General features: G+C 37.6%; 1 protein-coding gene across 1 annotated transcript in view; it reads right to left on the bottom strand.

Annotated features, from left to right (window-relative positions):
• The window catches only part of LOC131827844 (phosphatidylinositol 3,4,5-trisphosphate-dependent Rac exchanger 2 protein-like), a 50,520-nt gene that overhangs the window by 23,766 nt on the left and 6,157 nt on the right, over positions 1–20,597 (bottom strand). Inside the window, exons 3-7 of the mRNA XM_059168850.1 lie at positions 19,102–19,172; positions 17,698–17,820; positions 12,822–12,926; positions 5,271–5,372; positions 1,781–1,916 (exon numbers count right to left, since the gene is read on the bottom strand). Of these exons, the coding sequence (XP_059024833.1) occupies positions 1,791–1,916; positions 5,271–5,372; positions 12,822–12,926; positions 17,698–17,820; positions 19,102–19,172 (527 nt within the window). The 3' untranslated portion in view covers positions 1,781–1,790. The remainder of the gene's footprint in view (positions 1–1,780; positions 1,917–5,270; positions 5,373–12,821; positions 12,927–17,697; positions 17,821–19,101; positions 19,173–20,597) is intronic.

Here is a 20,597-nt window from a genome sequence, read left to right on the forward strand (position 1 = left end):
GGGCCTTCCTCCAAGCTGCATTCCCTCAATGTCCCAAAACCCCCCAAAGTAGCCTGGCTGTGTCTCATGCAATTATATTCAAATCCTACTCAAATAGAATCTGCATTGCTGCCCTTTTATTGGGACCCAACACTCATATGATCTCCTCTGTGCCTGCTGGAACTGTAGTCATATCTGATTTCCTGCAGCCAGTTTCCTCTGTCCAGGTGCTGCATTTTCCTCTTGCACTTCAACTGTTTGTTGTAAACATAGAGAGCTGGTGAGATTGAGGGACCCCCTGTTAGGGGCTGATAGTAACGGAACATGATCCACACACATTCTTCCTTTGAGTAACTGGCTTGCCCAGAGCAAGAAATATCAACTTTTTAAAGAATCTCTTAATTCTGCACTAGATACAATTTTTTTTTTTTTTTTTAGAAAATAAGTGAGGAGGAACAAAATTATGACAGATTCCATTCCCCTAGAGTACCGAGAAGAATCTGTGAGGTTTTGTTTTGGGAAAAGGCTGGGCAGATATCAATGAAAAACCCTGAAATGTAAAGCACATTCAGTTTTTCTTCCAATGCTCAAGTGACAACAGAATGACAAAAGCAAACTTCAATCCATTTTTCTCAACCCAGCAGGACAACCACTCCCCAGGAAAGGAATTATCATCGTGAATCAACTGTAAAACACACAACCATTTTAACTGACTGAAATAAGTAGCATTCATGCTGAAATATGAGGTCACCCTGGACACTTGAAATGAAAGAATATAGATAAAGAGAAAGCTTTGATCCCTGCTGGATTTGAAAGTTTCATGGTGAAGAGTGGATAAACTGGGGAATTCGTGGACGTCAACGTTTGAGGTTTCTTTGCAAATCTGAATGGATATAATTTTAGATCTAAATGGAAACCAACATATTGAAGATACGAAACAAATCAGTCAATTATAAGGTCCTAAAGATAAAAAGCAATCCAATCGAATTTGTGTGATACATTATTTGGTTGGAAACATTTTAAATCTTCCCTATACCTTTAAAAAATGTCTTAATTGCTTTACTTTATAAAAATAAATGATCCCAGTTGAAAGCTCATCTCATCTCAATTAAGTCAATTTAAAGACAAAATTTTAGTTTATGCGTTATAACATAGGGCTCCAACCCCATGAAATAATAGGGATTCAAAGTTACCATGGATGAAAACATATATCACTCTTCGTTTGCTTTTTTTATCATTTAAAAAAATCTTTCTTTAATGTGTCATAAATCCATAAGACTTTTCATCTTGAATGGACCTTAAAAATCACATCATAGACAGTCTCTTCATTTAGAAATGATGAAATAATTGCAATGAAATGCAATTTAAGAGATTAAGTGGCCTTAAAATGAAATTCATCATCAAACACCTAATTTAGAATCTGAAAATAACAGTATCATAGAACACATATGGGGCATAACTCCCCTTCCTTACTCTCTCCAGGTTTTAGGCTATGTACTTACTGACCAAAGGAGGGCAGGATAATCAAGATGCACAAATACTGAAATACCAAAGCTCATAACCCACACAATATTAGAAGGTTCTATGACAAAGCTTTCAGGTTGATGTTAAGTCAATTAACTTGCCACTCTAAAGATATTTAAAAATGATAATGACAGCACTTTGCAGAAATGGTTATAGCCCTCTGGCATTATCTGTTAAAATGACCATTTATGGTTCCATCCAATGTCAACAATTCTACATGCAGCACAAGACATAACAAAACTATTTTAAGCTCCATTGTTGAGTAGAGTGAATGTACCTCCCAGCCTTCAATGTGAGACTGCCATCTGCCTCTTGGCCTCGATTATGTTGGAACAGACAGCTTTCACGACTTGGAGGGCTTCCATTACCGCTGCGTAGTCACTGTGTTTCCTTGGACTCTGCTTCAGCAACTCCTGTTTATACACACAAAAAAATAAATCGCCCTTTGATCTTCAGCTTTCTGGTATAGCATGTTCAGAATGGCCAGGAAATGAGAACTGCAGAGATTGTGAGAGCCACTTTCAGAAGGGACATCACAAACTCCACTAAAATTCAGATCAAAAACAAAGGTTGAATCAATGAATATACATTACCCTGACACACATTTTGCAGCTCCTTTAATTTTTTTGCCTTAAAATTATTTTGTTTTAAAAACTAAATTAGATTTCTCCTTTTGAATTGTCAAATATCTCACCTGCAGCATGTAATTTGTTTCTAAGATTGACCTCTGCTCCAAAAGAAATAGAACTCTGTATGTCTTCCTAGAGCCTTAGCGGAACATTAAGTCTTTATATAAATATGTCTCATAATATCAAAAATAATTTCAATGCCTTATTTCCTAATACACCTTTGAGAAACTACAAAAACATGCCATAAGTAAAGCAAAATTTTTAAATAATGTCTTATACTCTAGCAAAATAAATAACTTACAAGTTCCATGATACTCCATCACTAACAGAGCAATTATGCTATTTTCACCAAAAACCTGGTTTCACTTTCTGCAATGAATGAATTGCCATAAGCCCCTCCACAGATTATTTTTTTTTGTTGTGGTTTTGATTTGGGGGGTTTTGGGGGGCATTTTATGTGTTTTTTTTTTCCCATTTAGGATATCAGAGCAAGCGTGATCTTTAATATTTTAAATTTAAAAGGTTTTGTTTGTTGTTTAGAAGCACAAAATTAAACATCTTCACCCACTGTGTAGACAGTTGTGACCACATTGCTTTTTAATCAGTCATTTGTTTCTTTACTACAGTTGCCATCATCACGTAACTAACACAATTACAGAAATCCTGGGGCAAGTCTTTAAAATAATTTTCTCAATTCTTAATATCCAGTGGGAAATTATGCAGTTGTTATACTCTCTTGAGGGCTGTTACTGTTGAAACTTCTGCCATAAACTTTGACCCTGCATTCAGTATGTTCAAACTCCATTCTGCAGAGCTATCGCCAGAAGAATACACATTGCATCACTCCCAACATAAAATTTAAAAACTTATGTTGGATCACAAATCCATAAAAGAGATATGCTAGCTTCTCTAAAAATTCTAAAGTGCAGAAGTATTTGTAAATTATGTGAAGTGGTCAAGTCAGTCTGTGGACTGTGATTTGAGGTCCTATGGAATTGTGCCCAGTGGGTATCCATGAAGTTGAGACATGAATGTAGACAATGTGAAGTAGCAAGAAAAATAACTAGTAATAATCTTTTGTCAGTTACTTTCTATGAACACTGTACTGGTTGGCCACACCAATAATTTCAAGTTCCACAAATATGACCAATAGTTTAACACAAAGTGTAACCCCTAATGTTTTTCTCTGAATAAATAAAACCAACCGAAATCAAAGAGATTATCAGCACAATGGTACAACAACAAAAAAATTATCAACACCAACATATCTACTACACAAGTAAATAGTTTCTTTGTGAAGATAATCATCCAAAGAAGGGGAAAGATGGCATCTTTCCACTTCTTGAAGGAGCGCTGAGTTGATCATTTTCTTCCTAAGCAAGGATGTGGCCATTATTCTATCTTGTTGAGAGGTCAGATCAGCCAACCCTATCTGGTGGTCATCCCCATCCAGAAGTTATTTAGAACAACTACTTAGCATGATATCCTTCTCTTAATATCACTATCCCTTCTGACTCTTAAAACAAACAGATGCCTGGGATTGCTAAATCAGGTCCAGGAATAGCTGATGTGATCTGAGTCACCAAGTCAAGAGTCTGAAAGGACTCTCAGAAAGACAGGAGTCATGTTTGCCCCAACCTTCCTGTACTGAAGACCATATTAAAGGTATGCAGAACTGAAGATCCCCATGTTAGCTTCCCTCTGTGGCTTAGCCAAGCAATTTTAACTTGTTTTTTTAAATAAGGAGAAATTGTTTTCAAAGAAATTTTACACAAAAACCCAATTATGCAACTCATGGAAGTTGTAGTTAAAAAAATGTATTTTAAGTTCAAATTCCTTATATTTGTTTCTCAAAAAGTAAATCAATAAGAACACCAGTTAATATGTGCATAACATATTGAAATATTTTAAATTTTTAAAAATTTAAAGAAGTAGTTAAACTATTAAGATAAATCAGAATCAAATATATATGAATAATAATAGCTAACACATACGGAGTACATACTGTGCTAAATGATTTTGATAACAGTTTAATTACTATTTTTATGTAATACATTTTCCATATGTGTGTATATATATATATGTATATACACACATACACAGACATACACATCCGTTATACACATCCTTGCAGACATATGCTACAATTTCATCATCATTATTTCTGCTTCATTAATAAAAACCCAAGGCTTTAAGAAGTTAGAATATGTATTCAGTCACACAGCTAGTAAGCAGAATACTTAGGATCTGAACTCAGAGCTCCCGTGCTCAACCACAAACACAAATGGCTGCTGTGGTTCCAAGAAGCACCATTTCCAGAATTGCTATTCCAATCTATTCACATATTCTTACAGTACAAGCATCATTAGCACATTAAAATATGGCGCCTGGGTGGCTCAGTGGGTTAAGCCGCTGCCTTCGGTTCAGGTCATGATCTCAGGGTCCTGGGATCGAGTCCCGCATCAGGCTCTCTGCTCAGCAGGGAGCCTGCCTCCTCCTCTTTCTCTCTGCCTGCCTCTCTACCTACTTGTAATCTCTCTCTGTCAAATAAATAAATAAATGTTTAAAAAAAATATGATTTTCACAATAACACTTTTAGTCATTGTAATGAGGCAATGGCCTACGACCATTAATGTGTCCAGAGGCAGTACTTGCTTAGCACGGTCATTCTACATCCTACCATTTATTGTCCCATGTGACCCACAACATTTCCTATAATACTGATTCAAAAACCAAACTGTGAAATTATGTAACTTTCACTTTAAGTTCATTAGCATCAATGGGGAAGTCAAAAAATAAAACAATAGATTTACTTAAGATAATGAACCCTGTAGATAATATGCAACATAAACTTGTCATAAGATATTTAATGGGATCTATCTTGAAACTAATGCATTTACTCTAAAGAAAACTCAAATGGATAAATTTTATACAGAGAGCACTAAAAGTCTCCTTTCCTAAAAGATTTGTTTCCTAATCCATATATATGTGATGAAATAGCTATTTTCCCTAGTAACTCTGAGCTGCTCTTTCTTCAGAAAATCAGATTATTTAAAAGAAAAAAAAATTAAAGCAAAATATGCAGCAAAATATGCAGACACAAGAAAGATACTACAGTAAAATAAACACATAAAATACCTTCAAAATGAGAGGGTATTTGCAAATTCTTTGTATTGGTGTTACTAAATATCCTTCCAGGGGAACATCTGTATTCTTCCGTCCTCCAAGTAGCATGCAGTTCTGCAGTGGAGATAAAAATAATCATGAATTTTTAAAGCTGAAGGCATGAAATTTTCTTTTATCATAAAATTTTCTGTCAAAAACTTGTGAAAGCCTGTCTTTATACCTTCTTTCTCTGAGATGAGCCTGGGAAATCACAAAGAACATTTACAGAAGACAAAGAGAAGTATTTTCATATCACGTTAGTTATAGAAACCAAAATATGTTTTAAATACATACCTTTAAAATTAATTTTCATGTACTATCCTCTGAAGTCTGAAGAAAAGAAATAGTATAGAAATGGAGGAATAAATGATGGGTAGGTGGATGGATGGATGGATGGATGGACAGATGGGTGGATGAATGGACTGATGGATAAATAAATAATAGACACAAAGATACACAGATCAATCCTGCTTATAAAGGGAGTTGTGTTGTAGCTGAATTGTGGTGTTGTGCTGTGTTGTAAAGAGCAGGGCTGGAGACAACTGCGTTCTATACATCCTCACCACTGACTAGTGATGTAACTTTGTGAGGGAGTCCTGTGAGCATGAACCCCACTGTTGCAGAACTTCCCAGCAGACAAAGGGCTTCCGAGAACTGTTATGAACTAGGAGATGTTATGGAGGATGTTATAACCGACCACAGATAGACTACCAGGACATGGGGTACGTGCTACAGCAACATCAGCAGGAGCAGACGAGCAGCCTCGCACGTACAGCAGACCGCAGATTAACCGCAAGCGCCTTTGACGCAGTGACTGAACTGGCATATAAGCAACACTGGCCCTCTACTTGTCAGAGGGCTCTTGGGACACTCTCGCTCAGATCATCCTCCCGGTCGATGCACCCAAAAGGTGTGCTCTAGGGAGGGGATTGGTCACCTTATCAGGCGATGCACCCAAACGGTGTGCTCCCGAGAAGGGGATCGAGCCCTCTCCCTAGCCCACGTGGCTAGAGTTGTCTGTCTTGTATTAGCTATTGTGTGGTACACGCTAATAAACAGTTTTCGCTTTCAGTTATTGTGTGTGACCCGTTTGCTTCCACCATCGGACCGGCTCACTCCCCTGGGAGCTCCGTGAGTGGCAGAGAGCTCCCACTTTGGGTTGATTTCAGAATGCTAGTTTTCCTGCCTATAAAACTGTCGTGTTTTAACCAAGTGATTGCTAAATTACTTTTAGTTATAATACACTACCAGTGACAATGGCCAGCCAGTCTCTGAGAAGGAGGTCAGGTATGATCACCAGAGAGGCAAGATGAATGGAGAAATCTCAAAAGCAGCAATCAGAATAAGATGTAATAGAAGAGAGAATCAACTCTGATTAAAAAAAAAAAAAAAAAAAGCCTATATCCTCTGAAGCATCTTGTCTTTATTTCATAGTTTAAGTATCAATTTAAAAAAGAAAAAGATTAGAAACTTGTGCCAAATCCTTTTCCTACAATGCCTCTCAGAGTGGCTGGCAAAAAGAAAGTAGTCAATAAATATGTAATAAATGGAGAAAAGGGCTCCTCAAATATCATACTGATAATTTAACAACCTTTATACCAGCATTTTACAAGGGTTGAGACTACTGTCCGACATACATTGAGAAGCGAGACCAAGAGCTAAACAGGAAAGGATGAAAAAGAAAAGACTGGGGGTAGCAGTATATGTCCCCACCCCCGACTGTCGTGAGCAACTTGGCTTTAGCCAAATGTATTCATGTCAGCAAAACTAACATCATGCCTTTAACTTCACCCAGACACTTTAGAAGACAGGGAAGCAAAGAAATGTTCTGACTCAAGCATGCTCTTTGAGGGCTTCATCCCCCATTGCAATCAGTTTACCAAAATATTTTTTCCAACCCCACATGGTGCTGTCCCCAGAGGAACCATATGAAACACAACCATGTACATCTCACTGTATTTCCAGTGATGTTTCAGCATCCCTACATAAGTTAGCACCCCTTATAAACACATCCACCCCTTTCCCCATCCCTGGGTTGAAGTACCCTAAGAATTTCATGACTGCTTAACACACTGTTATTTCCTTGTCTAATAGGCCTGTACAGATCATGGACTGTCTTCATAACAGCAGAGGTGGGTTGTCACTTTAGACTGGCTTATGAAAGCCAACTCTCTCTCCATGCGTCCAGAAAGAATATCTTCTAAATGACCTCCCAGAGATCTCCCTGATGATGAAAACGGTGGTGGCATATCCAAGTATCCATCACCAAATCTGTAAACTCTCACCTGTCTTCCCAAGGGTGACTGTTATTAACCCCCATTTTACAGAGATGGAAAAGGACACCAGCGATGTAATGAATTTCTTAAAGTCATTCAAGTAATTAGAAGTCACTTAGTACCAGAGCGGGAATTATAAAAGCCAGGTTTCCTACCAGACTGTGCTGTAAGACCATATAAAAACCAGCACTCTTCGGACTTTACTGGCATGGCTTGACACAATTCAGTCAATAAACTAGACCAAGGGGATCAAAGAGTTGACTGTGCTGAGAAAAGACCGGATTCACTAAGACAATGAAGCTCTAACACCTCCTAAAAAGCCCTAAAATTTTAGTGGCATAGACACCTCTTCTGGCTGTGGCAGAGAAAAGGGATCAGTAAATCCTCTTCCAAAAAAACCAAACCAAACCAAACCAAAACAACAACAACAAAAAAACAACTGTAACCTCAGCAAACTGTCAAAAATATCAACTTCAGAGCTCTGGAAATCAACAAATCAAACAAACAAACAAATCAAACAAACAAACAAACAAACAAAAACGATCTTTTTATTCATGAAAAACTGTGGAAATTTCAGGTAAGAAAGGTGGAAGTCTATAACATTCTCACAAGAGCTTCTCCCACCTTCCCTCTGCCTCCTCATGCCCCCATCCTCCTCAGCTCACCCTGCACAGTAGCCCTATCAAAATGGTGCTTCCACAGTGGCTGTCCTGCAGTGGCTCCATCAAAGGGGCCCTGACATAGTGATAGACCCTGAAAACCTGCTTTCAGGTAGACCCTTTACTGAAGAGGGTAAATATCTTACTCCTGAGGGCATTGTCAATAAAGTTAGCACATTCTATAAGAAAAATGGAGAATGCCCACAATTCTGTTGGCCTGAGATTACAGCCCTCTTTGGAGCAGATATCAGGCTGTGCATCTGTAGAAAAGACCCAAAGGGGAAGGGGTATCCCCATGGAAATAAAAACCTAGATCTGACTTGAAAACTGCCTACCCTTTGAATGTCTCCCCCACCCCCCACCAACTAACACATAGATCCATAGACAAGATGATTAATGATGTTTAGTCACCTCTGACAAACCACCAACAGAACTAAGTTAAGCAGTTACTGGAGTCACCCCCTAAAAAGAAAGGCTAAATTATAAAACAAACAAACAAAAAAATGAGTAGAGAGAGCAGCTGTACATACAAGAGTCACAGGTTCTTAAATCAAGTCCAGGAAAGTTACAACAACAAAACAAAACAACACAAACAAAAAACAAAAACCAACTTCAGGAAATAGACTTGATAAATTAAGATGAATATTGTTCTTAGAGCAATCACACTAAACACTAAAAACACTAAACAGTAAAAAAAAAAAAAAAAAAAAAAAAAAAAAAACTAAAAAAAACACTAAAAAAACTAAACACTAAAAAAAAATAGTTCAAAAACAGCAACAGAGGAGATAAAACAGTACACTAAGGAAGGTAAAGGAGGAACAGAGGGGCCACAATAAAAACACATACAGAAAAAATAGTAAAACGATACCTGTCAATACAATATCAATAATTCAGTTAAAGATCAATGAATGGAACACTCCAATCAAAAGTCAGAGATGATCAGGCTGGATACAAAAGCAAGATCCATAATGATGTACTATAGTTGGCTAATTGAATTTAAATAAAATACACTTTTTTTTTTTTTAAAGGTAGGATCTAACTATATACTGTCTCCCAGGGACATGTTTTAGATTCAAAGACCTAAATAGTTTGTAAGTAAAATACTAGAAAAAGATAAACAAACAGTTCAAGAAGTGTCATGGCTATAATAATATCAGCCAAAACAGACTTTAAGAAAAGAAATATCCCAGGGCACCTGGGTGGCTCAGTGGGTTAAGCCTCTGCCTTCAGCTCAGGTCATGATCTCAGGGTCCTGGGATCAAGCCCCACATCAGGCTCTCTGCTCAGCTTGGAGCCTGCTTCCCTCTCTCTCTGCCTGCCTCTCTGCCTACTTGTGATCTCCATCTGTCAAATAAATAAACAAAATCTTTAAAAAAACAAACAAATAAATAAATAAAAAAGAAAATAAATATGCCTAGGGACAAAGAAAAACATTTTATGATCAATAGAAATACAAATACAAGCACTTTCAATGAGTATATATTTAACAACAGAGCCCCAATACATATAAAACAAAACTGACATAATTGAAAGGCAAGACAGACAATTTAACAATTAGACCTATAGATTTCAATATCCTACCCTCAATAACTGACAGAACACCTAGAGGAAAAGACAAAGAAGAGAAGAACAACACTATGAACAAAACTGACCTAACATTTATAGAATATTCCACTCAACAGCTGCAGAATATGCATAGTTTTTAAGCACACATGAAGCATACAGAGAGGGGGAAAAAATAAAAAACTCCAGGACAGATCACATGCTAAGCCATAAAAATGTCTTAATGAATTTAAAAAGATTTAAATGATTTAATTATGTTCTCTGACCAAAATGGAATTAAATTTAAAAAGTCAACTACAGGAAGAAATTTGAAAAATTCCAACATTGGGAAATAAAATAACAGAATGTTAAAACTGATGATTCTAAGATTTTACCCTACTGAAAAGCTCAAAAGTCAATAGGCCATAGATTTCTGGATGCTGGAAGAACACATGAAACTCCTAAGCCAGAGCTACAGGACTTTTTTCCCCTTAGAGCAATAGCAGTAGCCAGAGTATCATTATTTGGGGGCCAGTTTGCCAAGGCTCAGTTCCCAAATTGCAACACAGGGAAGACCAGGTGGCCCATGCACATGGGACACCAGGAAAGGAGACCTAAGGTTAAGAACCATGCATCTTTCATGAGGTCAGCAGGCATGATTGCCCATCGCTTAGGAGGAAGAGAATATCTCTACTTTCTGATATAAACATCCCTTATATTGTGCTATAAACATCCTTTAAAGATCAGCCAGAACAAAAGCAGTCAGTCCCTCCACTCAGAAAATGTGCAGGGACACAGTCCCATGCAGAACTGCCTTCCAAGACAAACTCTAAATAAAGAATAGACTATAGATATTACAAAGGAAACTAGACCTTTTCAATAACAAAACATATGTAAAATTTTAGGGAATAAAACTAATGCAGTGTGTAGGGCAAAATTCATAGCTTTAAACACCTATGTTGGAAAAAGCAAAAAGGTTCCAATAAAAACTCTTGACAAACTATGAATATAGTGGAACTTCTACAACTGTAAGAGGACATCTGTGACAACAGTTAACATCACACTTCATGATGAAAAACTGATTGATTTCCCCCAAGATCAGAAACAAGGCAGGCATGTCTGTTCTTATCACTTCTATTCAATAGTAAACTGGTTCTAACCAGTGTAAAACCCAGGGAGAAAAAAAAGACAACTATATTGTAAAGGAAGTAATATAACTGTCTTTACACTCAGATGACTTCATTCTATATGTAAAGTGTCCTAAGAATCTACCAAAAAACTATTAGAACTAATACATGAATTTAAAGCACATGATACAAAAATATACAATAAACAAAAATAAATAAAAGTCAAATGTTTATATGGTAGCAATAAACAGTCCAAAAAATGATATTAAGATCATTCCAATCACATCATCAAAAAGAGTGAAATACTTGGGAAAAAACTTAACAAGTAAGTATAAAACCTGAATACGGACTTCTTAAATAAAATGAAAATATGTTCATAGGGAAAAAATTTAATAAATCCTACTTCAACAAAATGTAAGAATTTTGATTTCCAAAAGATAACATTTTTAAACAAACCACACTGAGTGGAAATATTCACAAATTATATGTCAGATACAGAAGGTGTATTCCAAAATAAAGAACACTTGTAGCTCAATATAAGATAAACATCTCAATTTAAAAATGGAGCAAAAGTTCTGAATAAGCATTTCACCAATAGGATATATGAATGTCTAATGAGATCATTGAAAGCATGCCTGATATCAATGGCCATGAGAGAAATGCAAATAAAAATCATGTGAGATAAACTACACCCACTAAACCAGCTGTAATTGCAACTGGTAATACCATGTGTTTGCAAAGATATAAAGAAACTGCAAACGTACATTGCTGGTGTATATGGCACAGTCATTTTGGCAGTTTCTTAAATATACACTTACTATGACCTAGCAATTCCACTCTTAGCATCCATCCAAGAAAATGAAAATATCCACACAAAGACTTGTACATGAATGTTCATCTCAGCATCGTTTATAAAACAGTTCAAACTGGACATTTCCTGACTTTTTCTATACTAATACCTCTCTCCAAAAAGATCTTCAAGGCCCATCATTAATCATACCTGCTTGCTGACCAAAGCCCATATACCGGCAAATGGATAAATAAAATATGGTATAGCCGTACAACGAATACTATCCAGCAATAAAAATGAATGGCATATGGATACATGTCACAGTGGGGATGAACCTCAAAACATTTTACTCAGTAAAAGAAACCAGGTGTAAAATATTACATTGAAGGATTCCATTTGTAAGAACTATCCAGAAAAGGCAAACTACGGAGATTGAAAATAAATCAATGATTGCCTAAAGTTTACAGGGGTTGTAGAGATGGGCCATGAGCAGGCATGAGGGATGTGCTAGAAATCTCTATAACTGGATATTGGGGATTATTCCTCCACTCCACAACTGGCTAGATATTATTGAATTGTACACTTACAATGTGGTCCTCACTGGCAATTAAATTGCCCAAATTAAATTGCCCAAATTACTACCAATTTCTTTGTGCTATCCTGAAGAAATGAAACATAGATTCTTCTTCTTTCTGTGGAAAGTGAGTAAAGAATTTATGCAGGAGAAAGGTCAATCTTTAAATTTCTTTTCTACCATATCCAGGATCTGCTTCCTTCCTGTGACTGCCCCACTTACAGCTCTCTTAGAAAAGCAAATGAAACCCTAGGGAGCTGAGGGATATAAAAGCGATGATGAGCATAAATGTCTTCTCTCACTAAGAATCTGTGGTTCTCACAAACAATTCATAGTCAGCCAGGAGAGGGCATTATCAGTGTTTGCCCATCCATGAGCTCCTGTCAACTCTCCCTTCTTATGATTAGAGTCCTTTGGGACTCTAGTCTCCTAGGTTAGACACATTTAAAGCATTGTCCCATGAGTACTTTTTACACCACACTGACGCTAGTCCTTGGTTCCTTAGAGAGCCTATCAACAAATCACAGCGTATGGTAACACTCATATATATACTTACCAAAAGAAATGTGCAGATTGTTCTTATTTTGTTAAGTTCGAGAACCAATTTCTCTGCCTTCTCATGGTTACTACAATATTCATCATATATACGAAACTTGTCTTTCTGTGAATTTGAATAAGGATAAGTTAGAGAGAGTCATGGCAGTAGTTACTTGGAAAGATTAACCTGTATGATGTTTGTGAACATACTTTATGTGTCCAAAGTGTTTACAATATTTTGGGAGCTCTATTCTATGTATGTATCTAAGCACACTTTATTTATCAATTTTCTCTGATTCAAGAATAATAATCTAGGAAAAAAGGTTATATTAACTAGAGTCCAATATGATGTATACAATACTAAGTAAATGAGCCAAATGGTAGCAAATTACAGAGAAGAGAGTGCTTAGCTTTCCTGAGAGGGTTCAGATACAGCTTAAAAAAAAAAAAAAAAAAAAAAAAAGTAGTATCTGAGCAAGTTTCAGAGAGATGAATCCATCATTCCCAGGCAGGGTGAGGGAAGAAAGCATTTTAGGAACAGGGAAAAGCATGTGCCTGATCATGCAAGAATAGAGAGACCTAGTACCCTGCAGTTCACATGCACCAATCTGGACAGCTGTGTTTAGGAGGGACACGAACAAATGAGAATAGTCAGCAACAAGTGACTAAGATAATGATGGACTTTGAAGACTCTAATATGAGACTCTCTGTGAAAAAGTATGAGAGGTAATTTCAAGTAGAATGATTTGTTAGTATAATAAAGTAAGGAAATGGTAGCTACTTTCAGACAGCTGTCATACTGTAATAGGACTTACAACAGCGTGTAGCTCCAAAACAAAATCCAAGACCACTGGGTGGAAATTGCAAGGGCAATCCACAATGGGCAGTGGTAGGCAGATTCAGGATTAACATAAAGGTCTTCTAGTGTTTATAGTTCTCACTAAAAGTGATCAAGTCGGAACAAAATAAATAACCTTCGTATTTGCTACAGAAGGGGTACTTTCAAAAAGGGAGTAATTTCACCATCATGGCCTCTGAGCATCCTTCCATCATTAGATTTTCTCTCAGTGGCTTGGATTAGTATCTACCAAAGCAGCTCCAATACCAGGAAGACACAGAAAATGTATTGATCAAATATTAGAACCGAAGTACCCTCTGGAATTTCTATGACATACATTTGGAAAGCAACAATGCATACTATTTTATATAGCCAGCAAAAAATATATTGAGTCTGTCTTTTTTCCACTGTATATTTTTTCCTGTTCTGTGGAAGATGAATTGACCATAGAGCTAAGGGTCCATATCTGGGCTCTCTACTCTGATCCAATGGTCTATGTGTCTTTTTTTTTTTTTTTTAATTTTTCAATTTATTTATTTTCAAAAAAACAGTATTCATTATTTTTTCACCACACCCAGTGCTCCATGCCACCCATGCCCTCTATAATACCCACCACCTGGTACCCCAACCTCCCACCCCCCCGCCACTTCTGTTTTTTATGCCAGTACCATACTGTCTTGGTGATCATAACTTTGTAGTAAAGCTTGAAATCAGGTAACGTGATGCCCCCAGTTTCTGTATTTTCATTGTTAGTGTATAAGAAAGCCACTGATTTATGTACATTGACTTTGTATCCTGCCACGTTACGGAATTGCTGTATGAGTTCTAGTAGTTTGGGGGTGGAGTCTTTTGGGTTTTCCATATAAAGAATCATGTCATCTGCGAAGAGAGAGAGTTTGACTTCTTCACTGCCTATTTAGATACCTTTTATTTCTCCTTGTTGTCTGATTGCTGTTGCTAGGACTTCTAATACTATGTTGAACAAGAGTGGTGAGAGTGGGCATCATTGTCTTGTTCCTGATCTCAACGGGAACGCTGCAAGCGTTTTCCCATTGAGGATGATATTTGCTGTGGGTCTTTCATAGATAGATTTGATGAGGTTCAGGAATGTTCCCTCTATCCCTATACTTCGAAGTGTTTTAATCAGGAACAGATGCTAGATTTTGTCCAATGCTTTTTCTACATCAATTGAAAGGACCACGTGGTTCTTCTCTCTTCTCTTATTGATTTGTTCTATCACATTGATTGATTTGCGAATGTTGAACCATCCTTGTAACCCAGGGATGAATCCCACCTGGTCATTTAATGTGCTATTCGATCCTGTTTGCTAGGATCTTTTTGAGAATCTTAGCATCCATATTCATCAGTGATATTGGTCTAAAATTAAATACAGTGGAAAAAAGACAGTCTCTTCAATAAATGGTGCTGGGAAAACTGGACAGCTATATGCAGAAGAACGAAACTCGACCATTCTCTTACACTGTACATGATGATAAACTCAAAATGGATAAAAGATCTCAATGTGAGACAGGAATCCATCAGAATCGTAGAGGAGAACACCGGCAGTAACCTGTTCGATATCAGCCACAGCAACTTCTTTCAAGATATGTCTCCAAATGCAAAGGAAACAAAAGCGAAGATGAACTTTTGGGACTTCATCAAAATCAAAGGCTTCTGCACAGCAAAGGAAACAGTCAAAAAAACAAAGAGGCAACCCACGGAATGGGAGAAGATATTTGCAAATGACAGTACAGACAAAAGGTTGATATCCAGGATCTATAAAGAACTCCTGAAACTCAACACACACAAAACAGACAATCATATCAAAAAAATGGGCAGAAGATATGAACAGACACTTCTCCAATCAAGACATACAAATGGCTATCAGACACATGAAAAAATGTTCATCATCACTAGCCATCATGGAGATTCATATTAAAACCACATTGAGATACCACCTTACACCAGTTAGAATGGCCAAAAGTGGAAAGACAGGAAGCAACATGTGTTGGAGAGGATGTGGAGAAAGGGGAACCCTCTTACACTGTTGGTGGGAATGCAAGTTGGTGCAGTCACTTTGGAGAACAGTGTGGAGATTCCTCAAGAAATTATAAATAGAGCTTCCCTATGACCCTGCCATTGCATTATTGGGTATTTACCCCAAAGATACAGATGTAGTGAAAAGAAGGGCCATCTGTACCCCAGTGTTTAGAGCAGCAATGGCCACGGTCGCCAAACTGTGGAAAGAACCAAGATGCCCTTCAATGGACGAATGGATAAGAAAGATGTCCATATACACTATGGAGTATTATGCCTCCATCAGAAAGGAGGAATTCCCAACTTTTGTGGCAAGATGGACAGGACTGGAAGAGATGATGCTGAGTGAAATAAGTCAAGCAGAGAAAGTCAATTATCATATGGTTTCACTTATTTGTGGAGCATAACAAATAGCATGGAGGACAAGGGGAGATGGAGAGGAGAAGGGAGTTGAGGGAAATTTGAAGGGGAGGTGAACCATGAGAGACTATGGATTCTGAAAAACAATCTGAGGGTTTTGAAGGGGTGGGGGGTGGGAGGTCGGGGGATCCAGGTGGTGGGTGTTGGAGAGGGCACGGGTTGCATGGAGCACTGGGTATGCTGCAAAAATAATGAATACTGTTATGCTGAAAATATAAAAAGTATTAAAAAAATCATTGATAACTTGATAAAGTAATATATATATATATATATATATATGTATATATACATATATATATATATATTGAGTTACTTATTTCAAGAGATGGTATGACCCAGAATGAAATATGCTTCAGAAATTGTTTAGCTAAATTCACGGATGACAGATTCATAGTGTGTTACTGAGGAAATGGATGTCAGAGTGCAAGATTCCCATGTGAGACCCTGGACTAAGGCAGCAAATGCTGATCTGGCAGAAGATGGGAATTCCTTCATGAAGAGGAACAATCTGGATTAAGTGGACACAAACATGCATGGTTTCTAGTCATACCCAAGGAAAGTACGGCTTGATCTTCCTATGCCAAGGAGCCTCTCTCCATTTAATATTAATTACCTTTATGAAATATTTCCTGATTATAAAAAGGACATATGCAGCTCTGCCCACTACATACAGAATTACAGCCTTAGAGACTACATACCATTACCTTTCTAAAGGCTAAATAGAAATAAAAATAAACAAACATTGACTTCTGTGACAAAATACTCTTATGCACTTTAAAATAAAACATCAATTATATAGCACTTTGGTATAGAAAGGAATTCAGGTAGGTGTTCGGAAAATTAGCGTCTGTGGAATGCTATAAATAGCAGCACTACTTTTCTTTTTTTTTTCTTTTTTTGCTATGAATGCCCTTCAGTTCTAAAAATAATTTTCATTTTATAGGTGACTTCTTATTATTGATTTTATAAATCAATTGCACAAATAATTTCAACTATCCTGTCCAAAGAGACAGAAATGATTACATGAGCGTGATGTATAATTTGAAACAACTGAGGACTGACTGGTTATACTTCTCCACCACTCAGTATGACCTTCTGAGAAACTACCCTTGAGAAACACCAAGACTCTGGTGTCTGTGTACCTAGAGTGACACCCCTTGTTCACCCACAGGCTTGTCACCAGCCGATTAACAAGGAAACATTCTGACTCACAAAAGGCTCATCACGCCATTATAAGAGTAAGGATTTTCTGCCTCAAAAGGGAAATGCTCTGTCTTTGGGAGAAACATAAAAATCCATTCATTATGAACAGCCTGAATATTCATTAGGATTCAAAGCTACAGAGGATGCGAAGAACTAACTTGCTGGGAAAAAGAAAAGGCTGTTTGTTCTTCACTGAATAAAATGGATGATGTGAGGCCCTCATCCCCTTTCTGGCTCTCAGTGGAAGATTTCATTGGCCTTAAAAGACCCCAAACTTTCCGTGTCACATTTTACTTCTACACTGAGTTCTCACATGCTACTGTGACAAAAGCTAAACCTTAAAATCTGGGGGGTGGGGTGGGGCAGAGCTTCTAAAATAAACAGAAATTGATCTTACAAAGTGAAGAAAGCAGGTTCCCACTTCTTGTTGAGCGTTAGGTTCTGGATGCAGGCATTCTTCCACGACTTTTGAAAATTCCTTATGTACAGCAAGGATATCTTCAATGTTTGAGAACAGCATCTACAAATAAATATAAGTGCAATAATGAAGCAGGTAAAAAAAAAGTCCATGAGAGGATGGTATTCTCTTTCCAAGCTGAAAATTTCAGGGCATGCTTATCCTTTCCACCCACCCAGAGGACAGAGGACCAATTTTGTCTGGACATCCTTTCTACTCCTACACAGCTCTGGGAATCAGGAACCCATTCCTGGCTCTCAGGAAAAGCCCGAGTGACTAAATCCAAGCATGACAGTCCCAAACCCATTAGTGAGAATGGGCAGCAGGTAACATAGTGCAGGCAGATTTGCTGGTAGGCTTTTCAGAGCAAAGGCTTCTTTGGTTCTGGAACGGCATCCTGGAATGGACAGCTTCCCCTCTGGAAAGGTGCTGTCTGGAAGTGATAGCTTGGACAGCTACAACGTCATTTTGCAGGGATGAGAGGAGCCATTCCTGGGGCAAAGTGGATAACCTGAATGGCAAAGTGAAGAGCTAGACAGAACCTGGCAATCTTATCGACCTCCCTGAGTCACAGGTCCTGAACCTTCTCTTCTGTCTGGAGTCCCCAATTGAGAGCTGAAGTGTCTCCAAGTCATTTGAATAATAAGTGTCTTTTGCTTGAGACCTAAAGCACACAAACTAAAATGCTCCCATGGTAAGAGAATTTGAAAGTTCATTTTTAATTTATGAAAAAATAGTCAGAAGAGCCTATAAAAATCCTTGGGAATTTTTTATTTTTTGTAAAATAAAACAGCAAATCAGCACCAAAAATAAACATCAATAATAATTTAGGCAGCTTAAATGAATAGTAATGTAGTGCAATTAATTTTCATTTACCTCCTCCCCCCTTTACAAAACCCTTCATCATTTTCCTTTCCTGCAGCCTAAAAGGAAGGGCTTATACATGTGTTTCTGAGTTGAAGACATTATGCAGACATTATCCGTACCACGGAACCACTCAAATCATTTACCCTTGCCTTCCTAAGCCACATCTGGCAATTCTTCCACTTAGGGCTCTATTCCCCCCTGCTCACAGACACTGAGGTTCTTGGTCAGGAGTCTTTTCAAACTGTCCTAAGGCCTTGGCAGAAAGTTGTTCCATGTCTTCTCACCATCCTTATCAGTCTCTGTTTCTTTTCCCAAACCCTCTTTCCCTTTATCTCAGGGTTGCCCACACAAGTAACTGGAGCAGAACTTATAGTGGAACTGAGGAGAAGCTGAAAAGCCTAGAGTAACATCCCACAGAAGAAATTTTAACTAAAAGGGAATGTGTACTTGGGTTAAGGGCTGACTATGCCTCCTCACCTTTACTGTTTCTTTTGTTACATTTTTATCAATTTTTGATGCTGCACACTGGTTCATTCTTGTAAGAATGCCTGCATGAAACAAACAAATAAAAAAAGATTTTGTGAAGGCAACATTAGGTTAGTAAAATAACAGGGTATTGATTAGAACTAAATTTTTTGTAGGAAGCCAGAGTTTAAAAACCCAATAACTACTGAGAATAATAGTTTTGTTGTAAAAAGTGAAACCCTGGTTCACAGTGGTTTTTCCCTGGGAATTATATCCTTCAGAATTTGGGGGCAAGACCAAAAGTGACCATGTATATACATGAACTAAATTTATCCATCACAATCTCATTGTTCTGTGGTAAACAGGATTCAAATGTTTCCTAAACTTCTAAGTCTTGTGAAGTACAAAACACCAAAATCTAATGAAAAATGGGATTTCTGATTTTTAAAAAAGGGAAGGGGTCAGAAATTCCAAGGTGATCCTTTGGAACTAAGATAGACTGAGAAAGACTGAGGGAAGAAGTAGGGAGTCAAAGATAGAGAATGAAAGAGAAAGAGAGAAAGAAAGTGACTCTTCAAGAAGGAATGAAACAATTTCCCTTCCCTTCCTAACTACCCCCTGCCAAGTTTTAGAAAGCCAGATTTTGCATTTCTGGGATCAAGTCAGGGCTCTCCAAAGCCCTATGGTAGACAGAAAAGTTCCTTAGTATTTCAAAGATCTGGACTCTCCTTAATAAGTCATTAATTAAACTTGGACCCATGACCAAGTAAGCTATTATTTTTGCAAACGAAGAAAAGAGTAGAAAGAGCTTTTTATATTGGGCCTTAAAAGAGAAAGTTTGGAAGGAAAAGGAGAAGTGACTTTCCATGCAGTCACTTGTGTCCTCAAGACATTGCTCATTAGCCACCTAGTAACCAGGTGAAATCATTGTTTCCCTGTCTGTCTTAAGAACTTCAAGTACTACCAGCCAAGTTGGGGTATGAGTACATAGCCCATCAATCCCCAGGGCACACAGAGTCTCCAAGGAACCTCTGGATACTATATCAAACAAATGAAGATTAAAGTAAGAATCCCATTTTTGACATGCTATATTTACAAAGACTTAAGAGATTAAGAAAGCCCAGTATTGCTCATAATGTTCCAAATCACCCTCAAGCACACTGGAGTAAGAATATGAAATGGCACAGGGGCGCCTCCATGGCTCAGTTGGTTAAGCATCCAACTCTTGATTTCAGCTCAGGTCCTGATCTCTGAGTTGTGAGACAGAGCCACACATCAGGCTCTGGGCTGAGTGTGAAGCCTACTTAAGATTCTCTTTCTCCCTCTGTCTCCGCCCCTCCCCCTTCCCTCTCTAAAAAAAGGGGGGGTATAAAATGGCACAACATATCTGGGAATAACTTGACCATATATCTCAAAATTTTAAATGGGCATACCCTTTAACCCAGAAATTCTTACCTCCATGAATTTATCTCAAGAAAACTTTTCAGATAAGATGAAATATTAATTAC

This window comes from Mustela lutreola, chromosome 3 (genome assembly GCF_030435805.1).
Source record: "Mustela lutreola isolate mMusLut2 chromosome 3, mMusLut2.pri, whole genome shotgun sequence".
NCBI classification, from domain to species: Eukaryota; Metazoa; Chordata; class Mammalia; order Carnivora; family Mustelidae; genus Mustela; species Mustela lutreola.